This window comes from Zosterops lateralis (assembly GCF_965231275.1).
Source record: "Zosterops lateralis genome assembly, chromosome: 1".
NCBI classification, from domain to species: Eukaryota; Metazoa; Chordata; class Aves; order Passeriformes; family Zosteropidae; genus Zosterops; species Zosterops lateralis.
Genome location: NC_139762.1, coordinates 112,416,255 through 112,439,150, shown reverse-complemented (window position 1 = coordinate 112,439,150; position 22,896 = coordinate 112,416,255). Strand labels below are relative to the sequence as shown.

Here is a 22,896-nt window from a genome sequence, read left to right as displayed (position 1 = left end):
GTTTTGTTTTATTCCTCATTCCATTTCCCCAAAAAATATCTTGGCAGCAGTGAAAAGAAATAGGATTTGCCTATGGCCTGGACTTTCAATACCTGAGCTAAATTTAAATATCCAGTAGACACAATTTGCTGAAACTGAAAGTGATTTAGCATTTTGTCAGTTCTCATTTTTTTTACTTAGAATTAAACTATAGGGTGGTGCTATTTTTAAAAAATTTGCTCCTTACTTCTCCCATTTTTTTTTTTCTGTTTCTGGCAATTGATCATTGCAGTGCCTACAAATGCTCCATGGCTAAGAAGAGAAAAGCTGAAGATCAGGTGTCAGGCATTCCCGTTAACAAAAGGAAGTCCCTGTTAATGAAACCCCGCCACTACAGCCCCAGCTTGGAATGCAAAGAAGAAAATGAAGACAGGACAGAGCTACAAGAAGATATCAGTGTCCTCGAAAGCAGCTCAGCTCCAGGTAGTTGCTTGAACTCCACTTGAACTTGAATTCCACAGGAAGGGAGATAAAAAACCAGTATTTTGAAACAGGATGCAAGACATGTTGGACTTCTAAGGCAGTTGAAATGGTGTCTTTCTGTCCAGGTTTAAGCATCATACTTTCATTTATTTTGTACAATAACTTCTCCTGGGGTCTAGTAAATGCTTTGTAGGTCACACAGAGACAACTACTGCAGCAGGTCAGATATGGAGCAGCATCTGCTTCTCCACTCGCTCTGTCAAAGGACAAGCTTAAGCCCACCACCATCCCACACATTTCTGAAGAGCAGATTTTCACTGGAATATATTGAGCTCTTAGGAGGGAAAAATAATGCTTAGCAAAACATTGTTGACTTTAACATTTAGCAAAGCAATTTCATGCGTGTGACTGCTGTGTGTGTTCTGTTTAACACGATTATTAGACTCAGCACTTTTATACTTGCTATTCCAACACATTGCCAAACATATCCAGCAATTTATAGCAGCTTCTACACTATGTATGCTGGAAAATATGGACAAGGATGAGGGGACAGAAAGATATATCTATAGTATGTTTTGATTACTCTTCCTTTCTAATATATTTTTAATATATATTCAAGTTGAACAAAAAGTCTCCAGCCAAATTGTTTTTCACATATTTGTTTAAAAAGTCCTGCCAAAATAGTTAATCAGACAAGTGAGAAGATATCAATGGAAGATATTAGAAAGACATTGGCAGTCACCTGCACACAGCAAATGTTAAAATAAAAGGAATTTGATCTGGCACTGGGAAATTAGTAATCATAGATAATGTGTAAACTGAATGAACTTAAATCTCACTACGTTGCTGGTTGCTATTGGAATTAAACGATAATTTATTTTCCACTTAGTTTCTTCTTATCAAATGTTTTTGAAGGACAGGGTGCTAGATTATATCATCTAGGGTCCCTCTAACACAAAAGACTGGACCTACATGGTCTTTCAAGGTCCTTTCCAGCCTGGGTTGTCCTATTATTTTACGATAAATTGATATTAGTTATTTGTGTATTTATCCACTCTAAAATGAACTCCCTTAAAACAAAACAAACTCCACAAATTTTATACATAGTATTATTATAAAACACACAGAAAAGGAAGAAGAATATCATCCAGATGAAAGAGTCAAATCCTGATTCTACCAAAATAGTGGAGGTCTCTGTCACATTTCTATAACAGCAAAGTTTTCAGTCAGTTGTCACTTGCAAATCATATAGGAGGAGATTTTTCCAAAGGTCTGCATCCCATTGCTGTAAAAGCCTAGAAGGTAGCTCCATCTTCAAACAGAACATTGATTGGCAATGTCTCTGTCTACTGGGTGACATTTTTAAGAAAAAATCATCAAGGAAAAATCCTATACCTCTCAGTGCCTGTTCAGGCTGCAGGGAATATTCCTAGCTCCTAACAGCAGAAGGGAATCTGTTGGAATAAGGGTTTCTGTATGGTTCGTCTTGGGGTTTCATTGTTGTTTGTTCTGACTTTTTAGATATCTGGATTTTAGCTAATATTTTGTGTTGATTCAGCCTGGTTCCTGACCATCCAGAGTTGCACTCAGTAATGTCCTTTCCTTCCCCTTTTTCTGTCCTCTGCACATCTTGAAGAACTCTATGAAGAGAAATTACTATGATGAGTGTAAAGGTAGACTCTGTGTCATATACTAACAAACCTAAGTTATTGAACTTAGGGGAAAGAGAAAAATGTTGAGCCACAACTGTTGATAAAAAAAATAGGGAAACCATGCTTTTCAGTTAAAACAAAAAATCCCACTTGACTTTGAAAAGATTTATTGGATACCAGTATGATGCATTCCGACCTGCTTGTGTCAATGATAATACCACTTACATTATTTGCATAAATTTTTCCAGCTGCAAAACAAGTTTCAGTGCAAGCATACATTTGGTTTGGGTATGTAGGTTTACTTGGGATTTCTTAGTGTAATATTGCTCACTTTATTATGAACTCATGATTCTTTTCAGTTGATAAGTTAATGATTCATGGATTGATGCAACTGTAAACTAAGCTGAGTTTTGATTATTTTAAAAGTAAATTTACAGCCTGTAGATGTAAGAAGCAAAGCTGGGACAGCTGAACCATTAAGACTGATTCAACAATAAATTTTTAAACATTGCTTTAAAAATTTCTGATTATTTAAGGAACAAAATTTTTTTTATCATGAATTTATCTTTCATTTTTCACACATAAAAATAACTGAAAAAAGCCTCTTCCAGTTGAACATCTTGTTTGATTTGTTTTATTCTGATGGGTGGGAGATGTCTTTTAAGATAGATCTTGTTACTTTTTGAAATTACCCACTGATTGGATTCTCTTATTTTCCAAATGGCAGAAGAGCAAATAATGGAAATCCATTTGACTAAAGTTAGTTATAGAGCCAAATCATCATTCTTACTTGCTGAGATGTGAAAAGATGGCAGACTTTATTCAGAATACTGCAATGTGTGTGGTACTAGACCAGCTGCTAAAAAGTTACATGAAGGTTTACAGCCACTTCTTTAAATACAACTTTATGCACACAGTGCACAAGGCCACCTCTGCCTGCATGAGTCCAATTTTCTGAAGAAGAATAAGAATTAATCAATATTTTCTTTTAACATATAACAAACAGTTGAACCAAACAATTATGTAAACTGGAAATGACCCAAAATGCTAACAGTTTGGCAGCAGTAAAGTGAAATGCATTGTGGTGCACATGTGCATTTTTGTCCCCCTTTTCCCCTCCACAATAATCTGCACTTAATAGGAATATTTTAAACTATGTAGCTAAGCAACAGAGGTAATTGTTGCTTTCTAGAGCTTTTGTTAGGCACTCTAACACAGCCCAAATATGCATAATTAGGTATAATGTCTATAAATCATTATTGTACACATGTGGGTAGTTAAGTGGATTGAGAGAATAGTTCAATGAATTGGACATATTCACTGAAAATGCTTTTTATTTGTTTTCTGTAGTTCATAATACTTTAAAATTATCATAACCCTTTACACTTTCTCTTAATAGCTCACTGTGTTATTGAGAGAAACTTCATTTGCATTTTAGGCTATGCTTAATTTATTATTTAAACCTGGAGTTCTTCTGTTTCAGGAAAGGACAGACACATCTTATGAAATAGTCTATGCTTGTTTATTCATCCTCTTTTCTAGGAAGTAAAATGTTAAATTTTTCAGTTTATGTTGAATAGATCCCAACAAAAGAATGTACCCTATAATCAGCATTATTGAAGGGGCTAGTGTTGTGACTAAATTCTTCCCTTCATCCAAAAATGCTTTTAGTTACTATGGCAATATTTACTTGATCCTGGCAAAACCAGTGTTGATTTTAGAGAGATAATTACCAGAAAGGAAGATGATGGAGATGTATTTTTGAGTGTCCTTGTCAGAGGAAATGTTTATAAAAAATTAAATGAGATACAAAAGGCATATTGTCTTCCACACTGACAACCTCTCCTACATGCAGCCTTTATTACCTGCTGGCTGCTGCTTTTCTTCTGAAGAAAGATGTTTATAAAGACAGGATGCACTTCAGTGGTGTCTTTAACAAGTCCTTTATGAGTCTGTACATAACAATCATTTCTGTTTGCCTGTGCATGACCTGATCTATCACTTAGTGTGGCAATTTCAATGGTGACCAGGAGCTTGCCCTTTGTGAAGTATTGAGGATTTTTACATCAAGATCTTCCATGGGATCCGGGGTGACTGGCAAAGTAATTAGGGTTTATTTTGAGAAAATATTTGGGAATTTTAGATGAAATTAAAGTGAAAATAGATCAGAGGAATTTTAAAATGTGTTTGTGTGCTTGTATATATATATATATATATATATATAAGCACACATATATATGCACAGATTAAATAGATTATATGTATATATGTAATATCAATGTATGGCGCATTATATTTATATACATGTTTATGACTGTGTATGTGCTTGTGTTCTAAGTAAATATATGTTTTCACTATCAGTGAGAAATGGGGGTATAATTATTTTCTCATTTAGTGCTGGAACTATATTATAAAGTATATATAACCTTAGAAGGATTTTTCATCATGCTGCAAGCAGTCATTACAAATGGATCCTTGGTGTGAATTCAGTCATTTCAGAGTACCTTTCTGAGTAATGAAACAGTAATTGGTAAGTCAATATCTTCATGTCACTTTGACAAGATACAAAAAATAGTTATTCTTACATATTTCTCTTGCCTTTTTTCTCATACAGAGGAGAGTACTCCATCAGAGGAAACCCCTCATTTGGGTGGGCAAGAAAGTTCCAGTCAAAGGAAAGACAACTACTCCAGCTATCAAGATGCCGTGGCCAAATCTTTGATGAACATGGGAAAAGTAGCAAAAGATGCACCCAGTCAAACAGTGGCAGAAAATCTGAATGATAGTGGCATTCAATCCTTAAAAACAGAAAGTGATGACACTGATGAATGTTACCTGATTAGCTCAGCTGAAGGAAAGGAAAAGACTGCTATTTCTGACCCAAAATACTGTTCATCTGAGGAAAACGAAAGTAACTCTGAAATTATGGACAACGAGTGGGATAGCTCTTCAAATTTCTCAGAAGAAACTAGTGTGAAGCCCCATGTAACTCAGAAATATATTGTAGAGTGTAGCCAACCTAGCATCTTGGAAGTCCCAGAAATTAAGAAGGAAGAGGTCGAATATGGTCCTTGTGAAACACTCTGTGACTCAGAAGCAGAGCTAAGAGCAACCCAAGAGCCTCACTCGGATCCTTTTGAGAAGAGAATTCAGAATCTCTTCCCTGAAAGTGAGGAAGATGACAACGAGTGCCTGTCAGAAACCACAGACGTGTCAGTTGAGCTGGACAAAACGAAAGGGAACTTGAGTTTGCTAGAGCAAGCAATTGCTCTGCAGGCAGAGCAAGGGCATGTGTTCCACAGCACCTACAAGGAACTGGATAGGTTTCTTCTGGAGCATCTAGCAGGGGAAAGGAGACAAACCAAAGTTATTGACATTGGTGGGAGACAGATATTTAGCAGCAAACGTAAGGAAGTATTTTTGGCTCTTCTTGCTGGCTTAAGCATTTATCCTGTGACTGATAGAGGATTCTGAGCTGGGTTTTATAGCAACAGTAAAGAATCTGGAATTTAGCTGGTAATTTTGTTAATTATGTACCTTCACACTAGTGCCTCACGTCTAACCAGGTTAAATGCTAGGTACTTGGCTTCCTGCCGAACTGCTATGTGAAATGATCAGTAATGGGTACTAAAAGGCCTGTGTAGCTGGCACTGACATTCCTTCTCCTCCTTTTCCTCCTCCTCTGCTTCCTCCTCTGTTGGGTGCTAATACAAACCTCCAAAGTGTCAGCAGCCAAAAGACAAGGCATTAAAACTGTGCTCAAGGGCGAGCTTAGGGTGAATAACTAGCCTCTCCCAAAGATACTACCTAATTCCTAAGCCATGTGTTTTCTGAGTTCAGTCTATTTCATGTATCAATCATTATTACATCAACATTACATTTTGCTACATCCAGCACTTCTGAGCCAGGGAAGTACAAGCCATACTCTTTTGCCTCATTTGCCATAAGCAGAAATACCAGTAAATTCCAAAATCTTTATTGTTTCTGAGGGTTTGTGGTATCCTACAAACCTGTAGGAACACCACCAATTTTAAGCACTTAATCAGGCTTCCAGAAGTGGAGATTTAAAAGATTTGGGTTTGATTTAAAAACTGTGCTGTCTTGTATGAAACTCCTCAATTGAGTATAATTACAGAACATCAAGAGATGTCATTTTATAAGCACACTCCTTTCTGTAGTAAGTAACAATACATTCATCTGTCCTTTGACTTTTCCTTTTGGCCTTCCAAACATCCCGAGGTCACCCTAGCATTGATGCAATTTCTGCTTTTGATAAATGATTTACTTTGGTATTTCTAATGTAACTTTAGAGTAGTTCCTGTGGACATCACAAATATTATAGTAATTTACTAATCTAAAGCATTTAATGTGAAAGAGAAGTGACAGGCATTTTTAGGAGCTGAAACTATAAAATATTTTCTGCAGTATTTGGGAAGAAAATGCAGACATCTCATTTTTCCATCTGAAGCAGTGTTTTTATTAGCATGTGTTAAGCTGTGCATGCATGATATTAATCTACCTTTTTATTAAACTACTTGAACATTTATCTGCTCAGATGACTTTGGCATATGCAGGAACTTTATAGTTATCCTTTCCTACCCTGAGAGTTGCTGTGCTTACATTGATGTTAATGTGACTTTCCCACAGCACATATAGGAAAGAGCAGTGATGTAAGAATGACACAATCTATCCTTTCCTGATTAACCACATATTATAATTAGCTGTGGTTTCCAGATGAATTCAGAGGTAACACCCATGGAGAAACTCACCAGGGTTTTTTTGGGTGGTATAAGCACCATATGATTGTAGCCAATGTTGTATCGGGCACATAATTTCTCCACTTTATATAATTAACTGGGTTTTATTTCTAAAAAATCTATCATCAAATATATCAGCTCTTAATTTTCATTCTTGGATGCTACATCAGAAAAAGATCTATTTCATGATAAACCTTTCCAGTTACCAGAGGAACACTAAATCATATTTCAGGGTCCCTCTTTATTTTCTGTTCACTATTGCAGCAGTTTCCATTTGCAGTGATTCTAAAAATCATGTGGTCTCCTGATGATGCTGAGTCTATTTTCTTTCATTCGTATTTATTTAATTTATTTTTCTTATTCTAAAAACTTGCCAGGAAGTTTAACCCTCAGCTGCTCTGGTGATTCTGTCCCTGAGCACATCCTACCTCATAGTCCAGAAAAATGAGCTTGAAGGAGGCAGCTCCCTGTTCTGGCTGCAGCTGTTTTCTCCCCCAGCACCAAATGCTGTTGGCAGCCAATCACAGATGGAGCTAAAACCATCCTCAGCAATTTATGCGGCCACTTCCTTCAGATTTCTCACAAGAGATTTTCTGGACCAGAAATCATTCCTTTCTCGCCCAGACTTTTGATCCTGCATTGGAAATCAAATAAAGGTTTTCTGACCAATGCTTCTTGCACAATTCTAGGTGCTTGAAACAGGAATTGGGCATGCACTGTGGCCGTTACAGAGTGGTAGCTGTGGGGCTGGGCTGAGACCTCGCCTTTGAAATGGTATCGGCTGCTCCATGTTTTCAGTGCCTTTGTGGGCTGCTCCACAAAGCAGCATTGCCATGTGTACCAGAGGGAGCTGCTTGCCTTGCCTCTCAAATGTAAAGTGGCATGTATTCAGTTTCCTAACAAAGAACCTACAGCCTAGAGATCTGTGATATTTAAGGAATGGCTTCTGGTTGAAATGCTTTTTGTTTGTTTGTTTATTTGTTTCACACCTCAGCTTTTATTTGGTTGTCCCAGCTTCCTGGAGTCTGACATTAACAGAGCAAAAGATTGTTTCTCCTTTTTTTATTTATTCCTTTATAGATCTTGCTGTTGGCTCATGCTGCCAGTTTTCTGGCTTATTGGATTGTGGCTTCTGTCCTGTTTGAGGCTCTGAATGGAATAAGCGACACTGCAATCCTAAAGCTATACAGTCTAGCACATAAATGGCATTTTGGGCGAGGGAAATCATTGTTTAAAGGACACAGTGTGAAAACATGTAGTGATGTTTCAGTTGCATACATCCCTGTTAAAACTTTGGACAGGAATTAAATCTGAAGTATAAAATAGAGAATATCACACTGCTAGGACCACTCTGCTGAGTGCAGACAGGGGCTAAATCCAAACAAAATTTTTATCTGATTTCTCTGCAGATTCACCCAGGCCTGAAAAGAGAGAAACCAAATGCCCCATCCCAGGATGTGATGGCACAGGGCATGTGACTGGGCTGTACCCTCACCACCGCAGCCTCTCAGGCTGTCCACACAAAGTTAGAGTGCCACTAGAAAGTGAGTATCATCACCCTGCAGGCCAGAATAACAACTGGATCTGTCTCAATATTGTGTGTAGTGTGTGCTTGTGCTGGAGGAGAATCCCTTTTTTTTTCTGCATGAGATTGCAGGATGAGACTGGGAAAGAGGCCATCACACCTTCTTTGCCCTCCAGCTCATAGTCACAGTCCTGCTTCCCACACTTGTGCAGCTCAAGTGCTCCTCAGCAGCATCATTACAAACTGCAGCAGGCTCCTTAGGTAGCTTGGGAAGAACAAGATCAGACAACCTATGCCTACGCTCCCGGCAGACCTGCATGGTGTAGTCTCATGAATTTTCAAGATGTTGCTCACTCACACCTTTGCTGAGGCACAACATCACCTGCTTGTTTCAGAGCTGTGGCCTCATTTGCTGCCATCACAGACTGAGGCTGCTGGTTTTCATTGCCAACAGATGAGAGGCCTGGGCATGCTTATGCAGAAATGTTTCCAGTGTCCCCCTTACTGCTGAGCTCAGAGAGGTTATTTCCACCAGAACATCCCAGCACTCATGGGATGTACTGATAGAAATAAGCAGGAAGCTGGAAAGAAGCATCCATAGCAGGTCCCTCTCTTGTGACAGTATCACACTAACCCTTTTATACCTAGTCTAGACTGAATTTCCCTGCTTATTTCTAACTGTGCTGCTCTTATTACATTGGCTTGTGTGAGAGAGTGTGTGTGTGTGTGTAATCCTGCAACACGATGCAATGAAATGCTGTGTAATAAGCCAAAGCTTAATGTGAAACTCTCCGCTTAAACAACTTAGTTAGTCAGATGGTTCTTTGTGGTGGTATGCATAACAACAAATTAAAAGGATATTTGCACTTTACCAAAATCTTCTTCCTAACTGTAGCTCTCCCTTTTTTAAAATGCGGTACTAAACTGGTATTTATGGAAACATCTGCTGAATTAAGCAGGCTGCATTAAGAAGCCTTAGCAACATTAACTTCCTAAAAAACTTAAAATTTACAAGTCCTTGTTAATTATCACACTTCCAATTAGATGTGCTCTGTCCTGATGAGATTAAAAAAAAAAAAAAAGTTAGGATTTGGTTCCTGGCAGAACAAACCCACGGACTGAACAGCCAACTTTTGTGAAACACCGTTCCCCAAAAATGTATAATATTTAACATATGTCAGTTTTAGCGGAGGTGACCCACATCCAAGGGCATAAGAAATGTACAGGCAAGAGGCTGTAATCACTACTGAGAGTGTAAGCTGCTGCTTGGAACTATTACTGATTGGTCCAAGGTAGTTTCAGCCTGGCTCAGATGACCAGAAGGTGCAATGTTCAAAGGGACATACACAAAATATCTGATGAAATGTATAAACATTCTTCCTGTACTTGGGAGCTTTCCTTCCCTGGGACAGAGGGGGACTGCAGCTCCATGAAACATGGACTGTGTGGCCCAGGGCTCCTCTATCACCTGCCTGTTCCAGTGTTAGTGGTGTATAAAGGGCTTCAAGATTTAACATCTTTGCTGACTTCCACTTAAGTTCTTTTAAAGTCTGTATAAACAATTTTGTGCCCATGGGAAGCCACACCACAGTAATAGAGAAATAAACTGGTTTATGTTGGAGGCACCGTGGTCACTGTGTTGTAAGTCCTTTGTTCCCCCTCTTCATTTGTGATAAAAATGTAAAAGAATTGAGAATCAGGGCTCAAAGAGGACATGTTCATTTTTTAAAAGATATGTGGTTTTAATTGATGCATTTTATTATCAATTTTTTAATTATTATTTCTGTTTAGTTCTTGCCATGCATGAAAATGTTTTAAAGTGCCCCACCCCAGGATGCACTGGAAGAGGACACGTCAACAGCAATCGCAACACGCACCGAAGGTAGATCAGAAAAATTCCTGTTCACTTAAAACTAACACGTACTCAGGAATAAATTGATAGGCACATCTTGGAATTAGATGGTATGTACTACACTGAAGAGTGTCTATGAACTGTAAGGGCAGCCTGTATTATTTATGACCAAATAATTGTGTTTAATTCCGTTATATAAAAAATGGCTGCAGCACAGAGGATGGCAAATTCTGCTAGTATTTTCATAGATGATATTTAAAGCTACAATTTCATCACAGCCCTCACACTGAAAAATCATGTACAAGGGGAAGGCATGAAAACCACATTATTATTGCTACAACTGGAAAACCCAATGGAAACTAAAACCCATTTGTTTTGCACCACTACCTGCTAGTCATTGACAGGGACTTCCAATCAAGGCACATTCCCTTTTAGCCAAACAGAACATTTTAAGTGAACTATTTTAAAATCTGTTTAAAAACTACATTTATTACCCTCAGGAATGCCATCTTCCTTCCTGGAACCCTCCTTTCTGTTTTACATGCTGCCTGCAGGGAGAAAGTAAAATTGGGAAAGACTTCCAGACAGGCAGCTGGGGGAATCACAGCTGTGCTGCAGGTGGGGCAGAGTCAACACACTCTGTCTCCAGCAAGCCATTGCTGTCAACACAGCTCTTGTCAGTACAGCTTTCTGCTGCAAGCAGTATATTCTATCATATTGCTTCTGGGAAAATATAATGTCAATTTTAAAATTGAACCTGAGAAATGAGAATTTCAAAACCAACTTTCTTTGTTGATATGAATTTTTGTGGGATTTCGGAGTTTCTTGTTCATTGATTGATTTGTTACTGCACAGTGCACCAAAGTTAAGGTTTATCATACTGTGTTTTAATACTAGAAATAGTAAGTCAGTCTTTATCAGACATATGACAAGCTTGTCTAAAAGAATATATAAGGCACAAGAAGATATTTTTTCTTTGTTTTTCCTGTTTTCAATCCCCAGTTATCTTTGAAACACATCAGTTGTATCATGAGCACCCATGAATAGGATAAGAAAACATGTTCTAATCTAATAAAACAAATGGGAAAATATAAGCTAGCGCAACTTGAAATGACAAAATGTGTTCTTTGGTAACACTCTCTCATATATCCCTGTGTTTTTTTTTCTAAAATTCACTTTCCTTTTAGTCAGCAGGAGGCTTATATGCATGGTTTAGCTGATAAAGTAAATGTCATTTGTCAGAAAATTTACTAGTGACTTGCCAGACACAAAACATCAAAGCTGAACTGTGGAAAACTCCTACATGATTCAGTTTCCAGATATACCACCTAAAATACACAGATTTCACAGTTTTGCATTAAGGATTGAAAAACAGATGAATCTGGGCTATAACACCAGCAGTTCCCTTAAATGCACAGACCATCAAAGTCACTGGTTTCCACAGAAAAACAGCACACATCTCCTTTGCCCAAGAATTAATTTCAATGTTTTTTTTCTTGTTGTTTCTATTCTTTACCTTTGCTTTTCAACAGCCTTTCTGGTTGTCCAATTGCTGCAGCTGAAAAGCTGGCAATGTCCCAGGAAAAGAACCAGCTCGAGTCTCAAAAAGCTGGGCAGTGCCATGACCAGACTCACAGGTAGGAGCCCCCACAAACCAGTTTCTCTAAACAAACAAATTCTTATTTATGCACAAACTCTGTTGGTTGGTCCTCAGATCTTTCACCCACTTCAGATTTCAGCTTCAGTGGTAACCCAGTTTTCCAAGATGAACCTCTGCAAAACTATCTGATTCCCAAAATAAATCACCATCTTTCTGTTGGTTCTTGTGCATGTGGCTGACATTAAAGACAAGAGACGTATCTTTGGATAAGCAATCAAACATATCCTATTAAATCTTACTTCCGCACAAATAACCTGATCGGAACAATTAATTGAATTTTTTTTATTTTTAGTTTATTGGTTTAATTACTTTAATTTACTTTTATACAATGACATCAAAAAGGAGAAACACTTTTTATTGCAATTGTATTTTGTCTGAGTTATATAGACCCTACAGACACACATAATTTGCACATCATTGGCACCACGACCATTACAACCTATTATATTCAGGTCTATTTGGGGACACTTTAATTTGTGGATTATTGACATGATCAGCTCTAATGGTTCCTTCAGAGCCATTACAGAATATTATGTCCATGTGTCTGCCAACTGCACGTGCCTTAACTCTATATATGAAAAGTCCTAAGGAAATTACTAAAGACAAGTAGTTACTGAACATTAACTAAATGGAATGACACACCATAAATCATTCATTCCTCCCAAATAGCACAAGCAATTATTTCAAATCATCTTATATTATATTTATACTATACTCATTCACAGTAAAGTGAGAACAATACTGATCAAAAAACCTGAACGCTAGAAAAAAATCCAGACAAATTTTTAGAACTAAAGGAAGGGATAATCTAGCAGTAAATCAGTAACTTCCTTGTAAGTAGCCCAAACTACTGTTAAAGAATACTGCATTTTTTTATGTTCTCATCTTTTAGTTTGTGAAGTAGTCAAAGTACTTTTTGACTACTAGTCAGCAACTATGTTTATGCTGTTTATTTCTTATATACGCTCACCATTATGTTTTGTATGTGGTAATAGCACACTTTTGGATTATGAGATGCAGTCATATCCTACTTTTCAAGACAAGGTTATTTAAATACATTCTTGTCTTTCTCCTTCATTCTTTTCTTCCTCTCTGCAGGACAAATTTAGCAAAGCAGCCTGAGGTATCTCAGTACGGTTACAGAACTTCACAGCCAGTCACTTCCTCCAGAGGCACTCTGGTGAAAGAACAGGAGAAGTTTGGGAAAGTCCCATTTGATTATGCCAGTTTCGATGCACAAGTCTTTGGCAAATGCACAACAGCACCTGTGTCACAAGGTCAAAAAACACCTCAGTTTCTTGAATGTAAGCTCAAAATTCAATTTTTTCTTGAAAAAGGGGCAAAATGTCAATGATTTTTTTTCCTTTTTGCTTGTTCTGCTTTCAAATTTCTAGAATTCTAAAAAGGTCTGTAGAAGCCATCTTTATTCACTTGTGTGTACAATGTTAAATAGAATCACTAATTTGTAGAATGTAGAATCTTAAAATACTAAATATCATCACTAGAAGGATTACTTTTTTGATGCTTCTTTTAAAAGCAGTTATGTGTGGAAAAGAGGAGTAAAAAGGAATGTTTTATGTTTCACCCATTACCTTCTTCCTTGACTAAATTGTGATATCTTTATGGGATAGATGAGAAGTCCTGTGGAATGTCTCTGCACAAGATGTAATGAATTATAGTATAAGTACATCCAAGTTAGGTTTCAAAGGTACTTCAGATGCCATTTAGGTGAATCCTACAGGTATTATTCCTCCTACATGAGCATTTGCCCCAGCTCCATTAATTCTAGGCCTGGGCTGAATTTGTTTTGGTACCTCATATTTCTGCAGTAAATCATATCTGTGGTGCAGTAATATCCAGTGTTTCAAATTGTTATCAAGATTCCTCTGCTGGCATCATTTACAGATTTGCTGAGGTACTGTTCTGCACAAATGAGATACCACACTGATGGTTTATTGCAGATGCTCTTCAGAATCTGCATAGGAAACACTGGCAAGGCTCTGCCATTGTATTGACCATTATAAAATATTCCTTAGTTTCAAAAAACAAATAATTCTGTTGCCATGAGGGAAATGGAAATGTTTCATTCTGCCAAAACTGGGGTCAGGAGAAAATAGATCCAGAACAATGTGAAAAATAAACTTTTTAGTTGGCTTTTGTTTTGTTAATGACAAAACGATTAGTAAAGTGAAATGAAATAGGAAAAAAAAATTTGTCCCACTTAGTCCAACAAAGAAAATTCATAGTAAGGTGAACAGAAAAGCAAAAAAATTGTTAATGATTAAATTAATATATAACATAATTATAATATAATACACATCTAATATGATAAAATTTATATATGTTTTATATATTTATAAAAACTTGTTTATTTTTATATTTATTTGTGCATGTGTCTAAGTACACAAAACCACACATATTTTTGTAGATATTTGGGTTTTGTGTGTATATATATAAATACTCTATTTAAAATTGCAAATGAAAAGCAGATATTTATCTGACCTGGAAAACAGGCTTGCTTAAATGAAAGCAAATATATGCATTGCCAGCTTCTTGGGTGGCAGATTTTCCAATTTTGTTTGTAAAATTGAATATTCCCTATTAGCTGTCTCTTTGTACAGATGTATGTCTATTTCACAGGTTCATTTCAAGGAAAAAATGATTGAAATGTTTTTATACAAATGCAAATACATATATATGCAATTTATGTATGAAGTATATCCGAGCTGAAGTTTACAGCCCGTTGTTCTTGCAAAGATTGCAATGTGCAGCTATTATTTTAATGGAAAGGTGAAAGTAAAAGAGCTGGTGAGTGATTTAACTATTCAGGTATACAAAAGTTGGCAATAAGAAGCTGATGATGTAGTGATGGGTTCAGAGTCCTATGTAAATATGTAGCCAGACAAAAGCCCATCATTAGTCCTCTGTGGATGCTGCACTTGTAAACTTGTTGAGGTTTTTTTGTTTGTTTTGTGGGTTTGTTTTTTTTTTTTTTTTTAACAAAATATACACCCTTTATAGCCTGAGGTATTTTTTTCTGTTGGTTGGTTAGTTGTTTGTTTGTTTGTTTTTCTTTTAGGATAGGTAATGAAAATTGCACAATTTAAATTTCATCGTGGTAACTGTTAAAAATGAAGACTGTCTTGTTTGTGCTGTGCTTACAGCAGGGTAGATAAATCCTTTTTAATTTTCACTAGAGAAAGGGAGGACTGAATCATGAGGCTTTCATGTATTGCTCTACTGAGATGCCTCTAGTGCTTAGAGAAATGGAATAGAGCATTCAGCTGCAGTCAAAGCAAATAAACAAGCATTTCTTTCAGAGCATCCCAAGTTTGAGGGAAGATGAGTCCTCCTATGCCTTGTGTAGCTCTTAGCATTAAAAAGCACTCAGCCAAAGCTCTACATCCAAAGGGATCCAGAGCCTTGGGGCTCAGATCTTTAGGGAACAAGCAGATGGCCATATGCAGAAATGTTCTTGATGTATCTGGGTGTAGGCTGAGAAATTGGATTTTGCTTAGTTTATCTTTGTAGGACACTGTGAGGGCTGCAGACAAAAGAAGTGATTATTGCTTCTTTAGAGCTGAAATCATGGTGCTGTGTTCTCCCTGCAACAATTTATGGCATCTCAAGCTCCAAAATCCAGAAGACACAGCAGAGTTCTCTCTGACTGTTTTCGGGTAAATGCTGCTGATGAAGAAGAAAATGAAGAACCACACACACCACTTTTGTCTGTGAAAGTGCTTTTCTGTTCACCTGTTAGTATTTAATTTTCAACCGACCTCCCTGTGCCTAATAAATCTGTGTATTATTCCAAATATAGCCAACAAAAGACTGCAAATCAGGATCATATGTATGTTCATTAGTTTTTTAGTTGATTAAAGGATAGAGATAAATTTCTAAATATTTCCATGAAATCAGTACTGAATATTCCTTACAGGTAATGTTTTTATCTGATTTCTCTGCTTCATTCAAGAGCCTGGATTTGTGCTCCTTAGTCACATAAGCAAAACTACTTATGTAGCAGACTTATTCATCTAAGTAGAGTAAGCAGTGTTGTTTTAGCTAAGACTGGACAAGTCACTGTGGGGGCTTTTTTTGCACAATAGAGCTCCAAGAGGAAGCCTTTATAAGAATATGTTTACAATTGCATTTGTCCACTGGAGTGGCCAAATCACGATGGATACCACACTAACACTTGCTCAGTCTTTCCTTGGACATCGTTGTTTTTAAAGCCTGAGTTAAGGATAAGTAAAATATGAGTAATAATCTCAGAAGGTTTGTTGACAGGTGTCTATTTCTCAAGGAAAATTTAAATTGTTATGTTTCCAAAATAATTTTTACTGTAAACCCATACTGGCAATAGCAAATGGATTGTTTTAAATGTAATCTTTGAATATTTTTTTACGCGTGAAATTGTAGTCTGAGAAGCAAAACTATTTAACGGGAAAAATTTCATACATGCGATTGCTAATCAAATCTCTCTTCAACAGCAAAGCATTTTTCAAATCCAGTGAAATTTTCTAATCGACTGCCTAGTGCTAGCGCCCACACACAGAGCCCTTGCCATGCCAACTCTTATAGCTACGGTCAATGTAGTGAAGACACCCACATAGCAGCAGCTGCTGCTATCCTGAACCTTTCCACCCGCTGCAGGGAAGCAGCAGAGATCCTCTCCAACAAACCACAGAGTCTGTCTGCCAAGGTAGGGTAGTCCAAGAACCTGGAGGGTGTGCTAGCTACTGAACTGTGCGAATAAACTGTCTTTCATGTTAGTGACTGCATTAAATCCCCCAAAAGGAGGCTTCTGTTTGCATGCTCTTTTGAAGAGAGACAGAGAAAAAAAAAAATCAGTAATGCAGTGACCAGTTCTGATAAAACTAAATAAATAGCAGGAATTATGTTGTTAATTCTTTTCATAATTGAGCCCTAATTACAAGGGGGGAGTTTTCTGGGAGGAAAAACGAAAAAGGTTATTTGAAATCCAACAACAATCTGTGGTGGATAATGAGTAAGATCTGTTTTAAGAAGGAATTTTTCTCCCTCTGAAGCCTGCCATTAGTGATCGTTTTGGAGACATATATATATATATATATATATATATATATATATATATATATATATATAAAATATGATTAATCAAAGAGACATTTTGCTAGCAATGGAACAGAACTACCTATGGAGAATGTTGTGTTTGGAGCCCCTAACAGTTTGGCAAGGTGGAGAAGGGGGAATAACAACTGACTATGGTAAAATTCCTCTTTCTGCTGGCAAGAGTGGAGAATCAGGCCCACTGCGTTTGGAGATAGATAATTTGGGCAAGTCTGTCATAATGGAAAGCTGCCTAATTTTGTAGATGTTTGTGTGGCTTTCATGTTTTGGTTTCTGCTCTGCATTTCCTCACAGATCTTTATGATTTACAAATGGTGCTGTGTGAGCTATGAGCCTTATTTTCTGTGCCATTACATAGTATTATAATGCTGATGAAAATAGACAAGATTTTCTTCTGATGACAGTGGTGTGGGAGCACTATTGTTTATTATTTGCATTAAAGTCACACATGTTCCACTGCAATGAAACTTTTGAAAGCTCTTTGTAGATGAGTGGGAGTCATTACAAGAACTTAAGGAGAAATCATTGGGGAGTGAAAAGAGGTACATTTGTCAAAACACAGCATAGCAGGTGTGTTTCTGCTGTGGGACACTGACCCATGATGTTTGCACCAAAAGACAGATAATCTGTTTTTCTGCAAGTCAGTGGCACTCTACCTTATCTCTCTGATATCTGAGCCTCACAGGCTCAGTCTGGCTAGATGTGTCTTCCACAGCTGTTGATCTACATTTTGGTTGAGGGTTTATTCACCATTGTTAGGAGGTTACCTATTATTTTTTGAGAGAAACCATTAATTTTGCCACCAGCATAATACCTTGTTAGGTATTCTGAGCCTTGTGCCTTTGCAGAGTGATGTCCCCTACTTTTGCTGCTTGTGATTTCTATTTGTGTGTGAAGTTTTGGACATTAAAATCAATGTTGGGATATGCCACAGGGCACAGGGTAAAAATTTTCGGGAAGGCCACATTATCTATGGAACACATAATATAACTCATTATCTGTTCCAAAGACTGCTCATAGAACCTTTCCTAATGACAGATCCATCCCTGATATCTGCTGCAAAAAAACCTCCTTCCATCAGTCTTTAATAGAAACTTCTTCTAGTAGGGAAATGGAAACTGATGCCAATGGTTGGATTAAATTGCTGCAGCAGCCTTTGGCTGACCTCAGCAATAGACCTTTGTTGCCAGAGAAGAGCAGTAAAGGGACCAGGCATAACCCAAAGACTTTCTCTTGTGTACCTGCTTCACAGTTGCCAAATCATGGGGAAGGATTGAATGGAAGTGAACATAATAGTAATGATACAGAGGGGCACTTGGGGCACATAGCTTACTCCTTTTTCACAGCCAGGAATCCAGCCTAAAAGAAAATCACCTGCCTACCTTGCTATCTGCATGCCTCCACTTTTGCCAGACTTTCTGGAGGGCATGCTGCTACAAAACATCTGACAGAAGAATCAGAATTAGCTTCTGGCCAAAACACAGACAAGTAAGCCCCAAACAGATTTGGTGTCCAAAAGTACACAAAACATATTTTTGTTTGGTTCTGTATATTTATTACTTTGATCATACAAGATTCAAACCAAAAAATCATGGAATTAGGTTGCCAGACTCTCTTCAATGAAGACACTTTCTAATTTTAAAATATGAAATAATAAAATACTATTTATCAGTTTTTCTGAATTGTCTCGTGGCTGGTAGTGGCCACAAATGTAAATGTTTAATTGCTAGAATACCTTACAAATGTTTAGATTATTAAAAAAACCCCCTCTCTTGAGATTATATCTGTATTTGAACCCAAATAATGCCATGCATTACTACAGAGTTAATTATTTACTTTTTCTACTCGACAGTACACACAGGTTTGAAATTCAACAGGTTTGAAATTCAACAGGTTTGAAAATAACTGTTTGGAGTGGCTGTGTTCAGAACCTCACAGTATCAAGCATCTCAGCCCTGCCCCTTGAAACACCCTTTTGTTCCTTTTTCTAGGAAAACCTGATTAGCATGGTTCATAGTTTAACAGATCAAAACTCCTGGCTTGTAAAGGTGTTTGGGCATCAGGCAGCCTCCCAGCAATCCAACCCTTGGTTCTTTACAGATGGGAGGCTGTGTGGTGGTAGAAAAAGGATATGTGAGACTGCAGAAGACTTCCCAAATTTGCTGAAAGTACTTTGCCAGTTGCACAATTGTCAGAGATGTAAAAATATTATGCTTCTGTTTTAAAAGCAGAACTTAAAGTTCAAACATTTTAAGTAAGTGGAATTTTCTTATATTTGCTCAAGGCATGCATATGTTGCCTTGTTTAAACAAGTGGGGAAAACAAAATGCTTTTTAGCACAAGTGTGTTCCCAAGTACTTTTTTCTACTTTTTGCCGTTTAAATTCTATTTCTCGATCCCCAAAGCATTGTCCCTCTCCTAAAAAGAGCTGGATAGTTTACCCTGAATATTCACCACTTTCCTGTATATACAGATAACACTTAAGTGAAAAAATAAATGTATTTTATAACATAGTTCTAAATTTCAATAATTTACTGGATTTTTAAATATATATCTTTCATTCTCTACATATCAGTTCAAAAGGGAAAATCCAAGACAACAAAAGAGAAAATGAAGCATAGCAAGGATAGAGAAGTCACATTACACATTAACAGTACCACTGGTGAGAAAAACTTCCAAAAAGACCTTATGTCCAAGGTGATCTGACAAATATCCCAAGTTTAAAAATAATAATTTAAAAATTAAGCCATTAAAATAATATATTTATTCTGAAATGACCAGTAAAATGAATCTTAAACCCTCTCTATGAATTATGTACCAGTTGCATACAAAATAGTAAGATCATCAGACACTTTAATGATATAGTTTTCAAAATAATTAATACCACATTAATGTTGCACTGTCTGAGCCATTCAGCCTGGGACTGCAGTTAACTTTTCCACTGAATAGAATCCCAACCAGGCAATTCTCATGCAGTCAGTACCCCAAGCCAGTCTCCTGGTTGTGTTTGATTTGCAGTTTATGTAGCTGCCTTCAGCTCCCACTGAAGTCACCAGAAGGGCTCCCCTAGGAGGCTTAGCCTGCAGTTTCTAGCTCTGTGTAAGAATCCACATCATCATAACTTCCAGGGATCTCCCCTGTTTACAGGCCTCACCACACACGTCTCAGTGAGGTAGCTGCAGGCAATAGTTTATCTGTATCCTCATCACTACTGCTTGCCAAACATTTTGTTGACTGTTTTGGTGTTTTTCCCACCTGTTTAGACAAAATGGCATATGCACACTATGCCTTGAAAGAAAACAACAACAACAAAAAAAATAAAAATAAAATCATGCTTGCTAAAAATGTTTAAAGTTTACATTCTGGTTTTGAACAAAATTGTGTCATCTCTCCATTCTTGGATATTGATGATGGTGAAAATTGCATCAATTATTTAAAAAATGTAGTTAGCACTCAGCATGTTTGTCAGGCAGTACTTTACTCCAAATACCTTAAATCCTAAATACAGAATGAAAAATCATCCAAGAGTATCACTAGGTACCATCCTGTAATACTGCTGTGCATATTACTCTCTAAGTACCTTCTTGGCTAGCTTTTTTTAATTTGTGAACTGCTCTGGGCTTAAACCGTGACTCCATTTTTGTCTTGGATGTCATTGGTCTGTTACAAGTTTTCTCATTTTGACCCAAATGAATATTTTCATTTTCTGCAGAAGTACTCAATTGCTTAAATTTAAGTGTGAAGAATTGAGGACCAGGTGCATGTGTTTTTATTGGCTGGGAATAGAAAAGATTGCACTCTTTTGAAGGAACTTGTACTAAGAACATTATTCATACACACAGCAAGACATGAGTTTCATTTACTCCCAGTACCAGAACTTAAGAGCTCTTCTGAGCTTTCCAAACCAGACAGAACTGCTAGGGGGAATGCAAAATCACTGATCATGTTGTTTCTTTGGGCTTCCTTAGCATTAAGTTCCATGGCTGATGCCAGCCAAAGAATACATGAATTCCCTTATATTTCATGACACAATCTCCCTTATGTCACAGGTTTGAAATAAGATCCATGCAGACACAATAATTTACTCTTTCTGATCCAGCTGAGATAGCTTAACTTGTAATCATTATCATAGACACACTGGAGAGTATTAAATGTTATGAGTGATCAGAAGAACCAAAAGCATACAAAAAAATGCAGGAGAAATTTGACACAAAAAACTAGCATCCTTTATTGCCCTCGCTGTTGTAATTCAATTCCAAGGACAGGACCTAATTAAGTATTAAAAAAATTCCCTAATATTTACGTCATAAGATAAATAAGGCTTAAAAAAATTTACTTTATTGTACATAGCAGTTGGAGAGTATAAAGACCTTTTTTTTTGGGTTTTGGTTTACATATTTATATTAGTCTTCACTTTTGGTAATAAAGTATTATTTGTACCTTATTTTTTCACTGAATAGCTACTAAAATAAAGAAAACGTGCTCCAATCATTCTTCTTTCATTTTTATTCTGGAATCCTTTTACCAGCTGCTTGTAAAACTAAAGTGGGGGGATTAGACTGTCACTGATTAGGTAGTAGGTAAGAAGTAACCTGAATTTAATTACTGTGTGTATCCTATCATGTTCATTGATTTCTCTTCATTGCTTCAGTGGATATTTTACTGGTTTACACTAGTGTAAATGTAAATGTGAGTAAGATCAAAATCAGGCTGCAAAGATGTAAATACCTTAAAACAAACATAAGTTAGAAAATAAAAAGATACATTTTAATCTTTGTTTTGTTTTAAGGAATAATCAGAACAGTTTACATTGTTTTAGTAGCTGTATTTTAAATATGTCATGATAAATGGATAAATATAGGGCTTTTCACACATGCACTAGAGTCAACAGTAATAAGATCTTGCCTTCAGTGAGGAGAACACAGCCTTTACAAGCCTGAGCTGAGCATAGTAAGTGCCATTTTCTGTCAGCATGTCAGAGCACTGCTTTAGCATTTTTTCATATTTGCCATTTTTGTCCTTTTAGTTCCATTTAAAAATTAATGTAAAAATAAATGTGGTTAAGCAAGCAAAGGAGACATATTGAGAGGAGGGTGGGATCAGAGTAGGAATGTAAACTGGAGCAATAACTCTGACTTCCCTTTTTTCGCTCTGCCATTTGGAGTTTGCTAGGAAGGCACCAAAGCAATAGCTCTTTTATACCATTATGAGTAAAAAGCCATGCTGTAAAAGTGTGACCAGTCCTGCAATGGGCAAAGGGGGATATTTTTCCCATGACTTTATTTAATTGTTGTGTGCATCTGTGAGCTCACTTAAACCCCATCTGCACACTACTTCACACACAACCCAGCCTTCCCTGATCAGAATTAAGTATGTGTTGGACAACCCAACTTCTACATGAATTTCAGGCAAGTGTTGAGAAAGCTTTAAATATCCATGTTTGTAAGTGTTCTGCTTATCAGTCAGAGCTCCTTGTGGAGGCTATTGGCATCTGTTTCTCAGAGAGAATGATTTTCTGATATTTTTCTATGTTGAGTTGCATTAAGAAGGGGACCTTGATCGTTTTTGGTCCTTTTTGTTGTTGCTGTTGCCTTCTGAGTAGTGGATATTTTGTCAGTGACAGAGAATCTGCACTATTTATGGGTTTTGCACTATAAAACTACCGCAGCCCAGTCACATGGCTTCCTTTTCTAAGCCATCTGTCACAGAGGTCTGGAATTTTATGTGATTGTTGGTTGTGCAGACTTAACCCAAGTTTTTTTATTATGAAAAATGTCAGCAACTACAATATTTAGCATTTTACTTTACATTGGTCATTAAACTTGATTACTGTAGCTCTGTTTCATTGCTATAGTTACATATCAACTATGAAGCCAAAA

At 37.0% G+C, this 22,896-nt stretch overlaps 1 protein-coding gene across 2 annotated transcripts in view; it reads left to right on the top strand.

Annotated features, from left to right (window-relative positions):
• The window catches only part of ST18 (ST18 C2H2C-type zinc finger transcription factor), a 99,815-nt gene that overhangs the window by 50,113 nt on the left and 26,806 nt on the right, over positions 1 to 22,896 (top strand). For both annotated transcript variants that reach the window (XM_083870112.1, XM_083870113.1), the window contains 7 exons: positions 272 to 462; positions 4,729 to 5,520; positions 8,281 to 8,415; positions 10,188 to 10,278; positions 11,781 to 11,885; positions 13,007 to 13,212; positions 16,399 to 16,610. In XM_083870112.1, the coding sequence (XP_083726238.1) occupies positions 272 to 462; positions 4,729 to 5,520; positions 8,281 to 8,415; positions 10,188 to 10,278; positions 11,781 to 11,885; positions 13,007 to 13,212; positions 16,399 to 16,610 (1,732 nt within the window). The remainder of the gene's footprint in view (positions 1 to 271; positions 463 to 4,728; positions 5,521 to 8,280; positions 8,416 to 10,187; positions 10,279 to 11,780; positions 11,886 to 13,006; positions 13,213 to 16,398; positions 16,611 to 22,896) is intronic.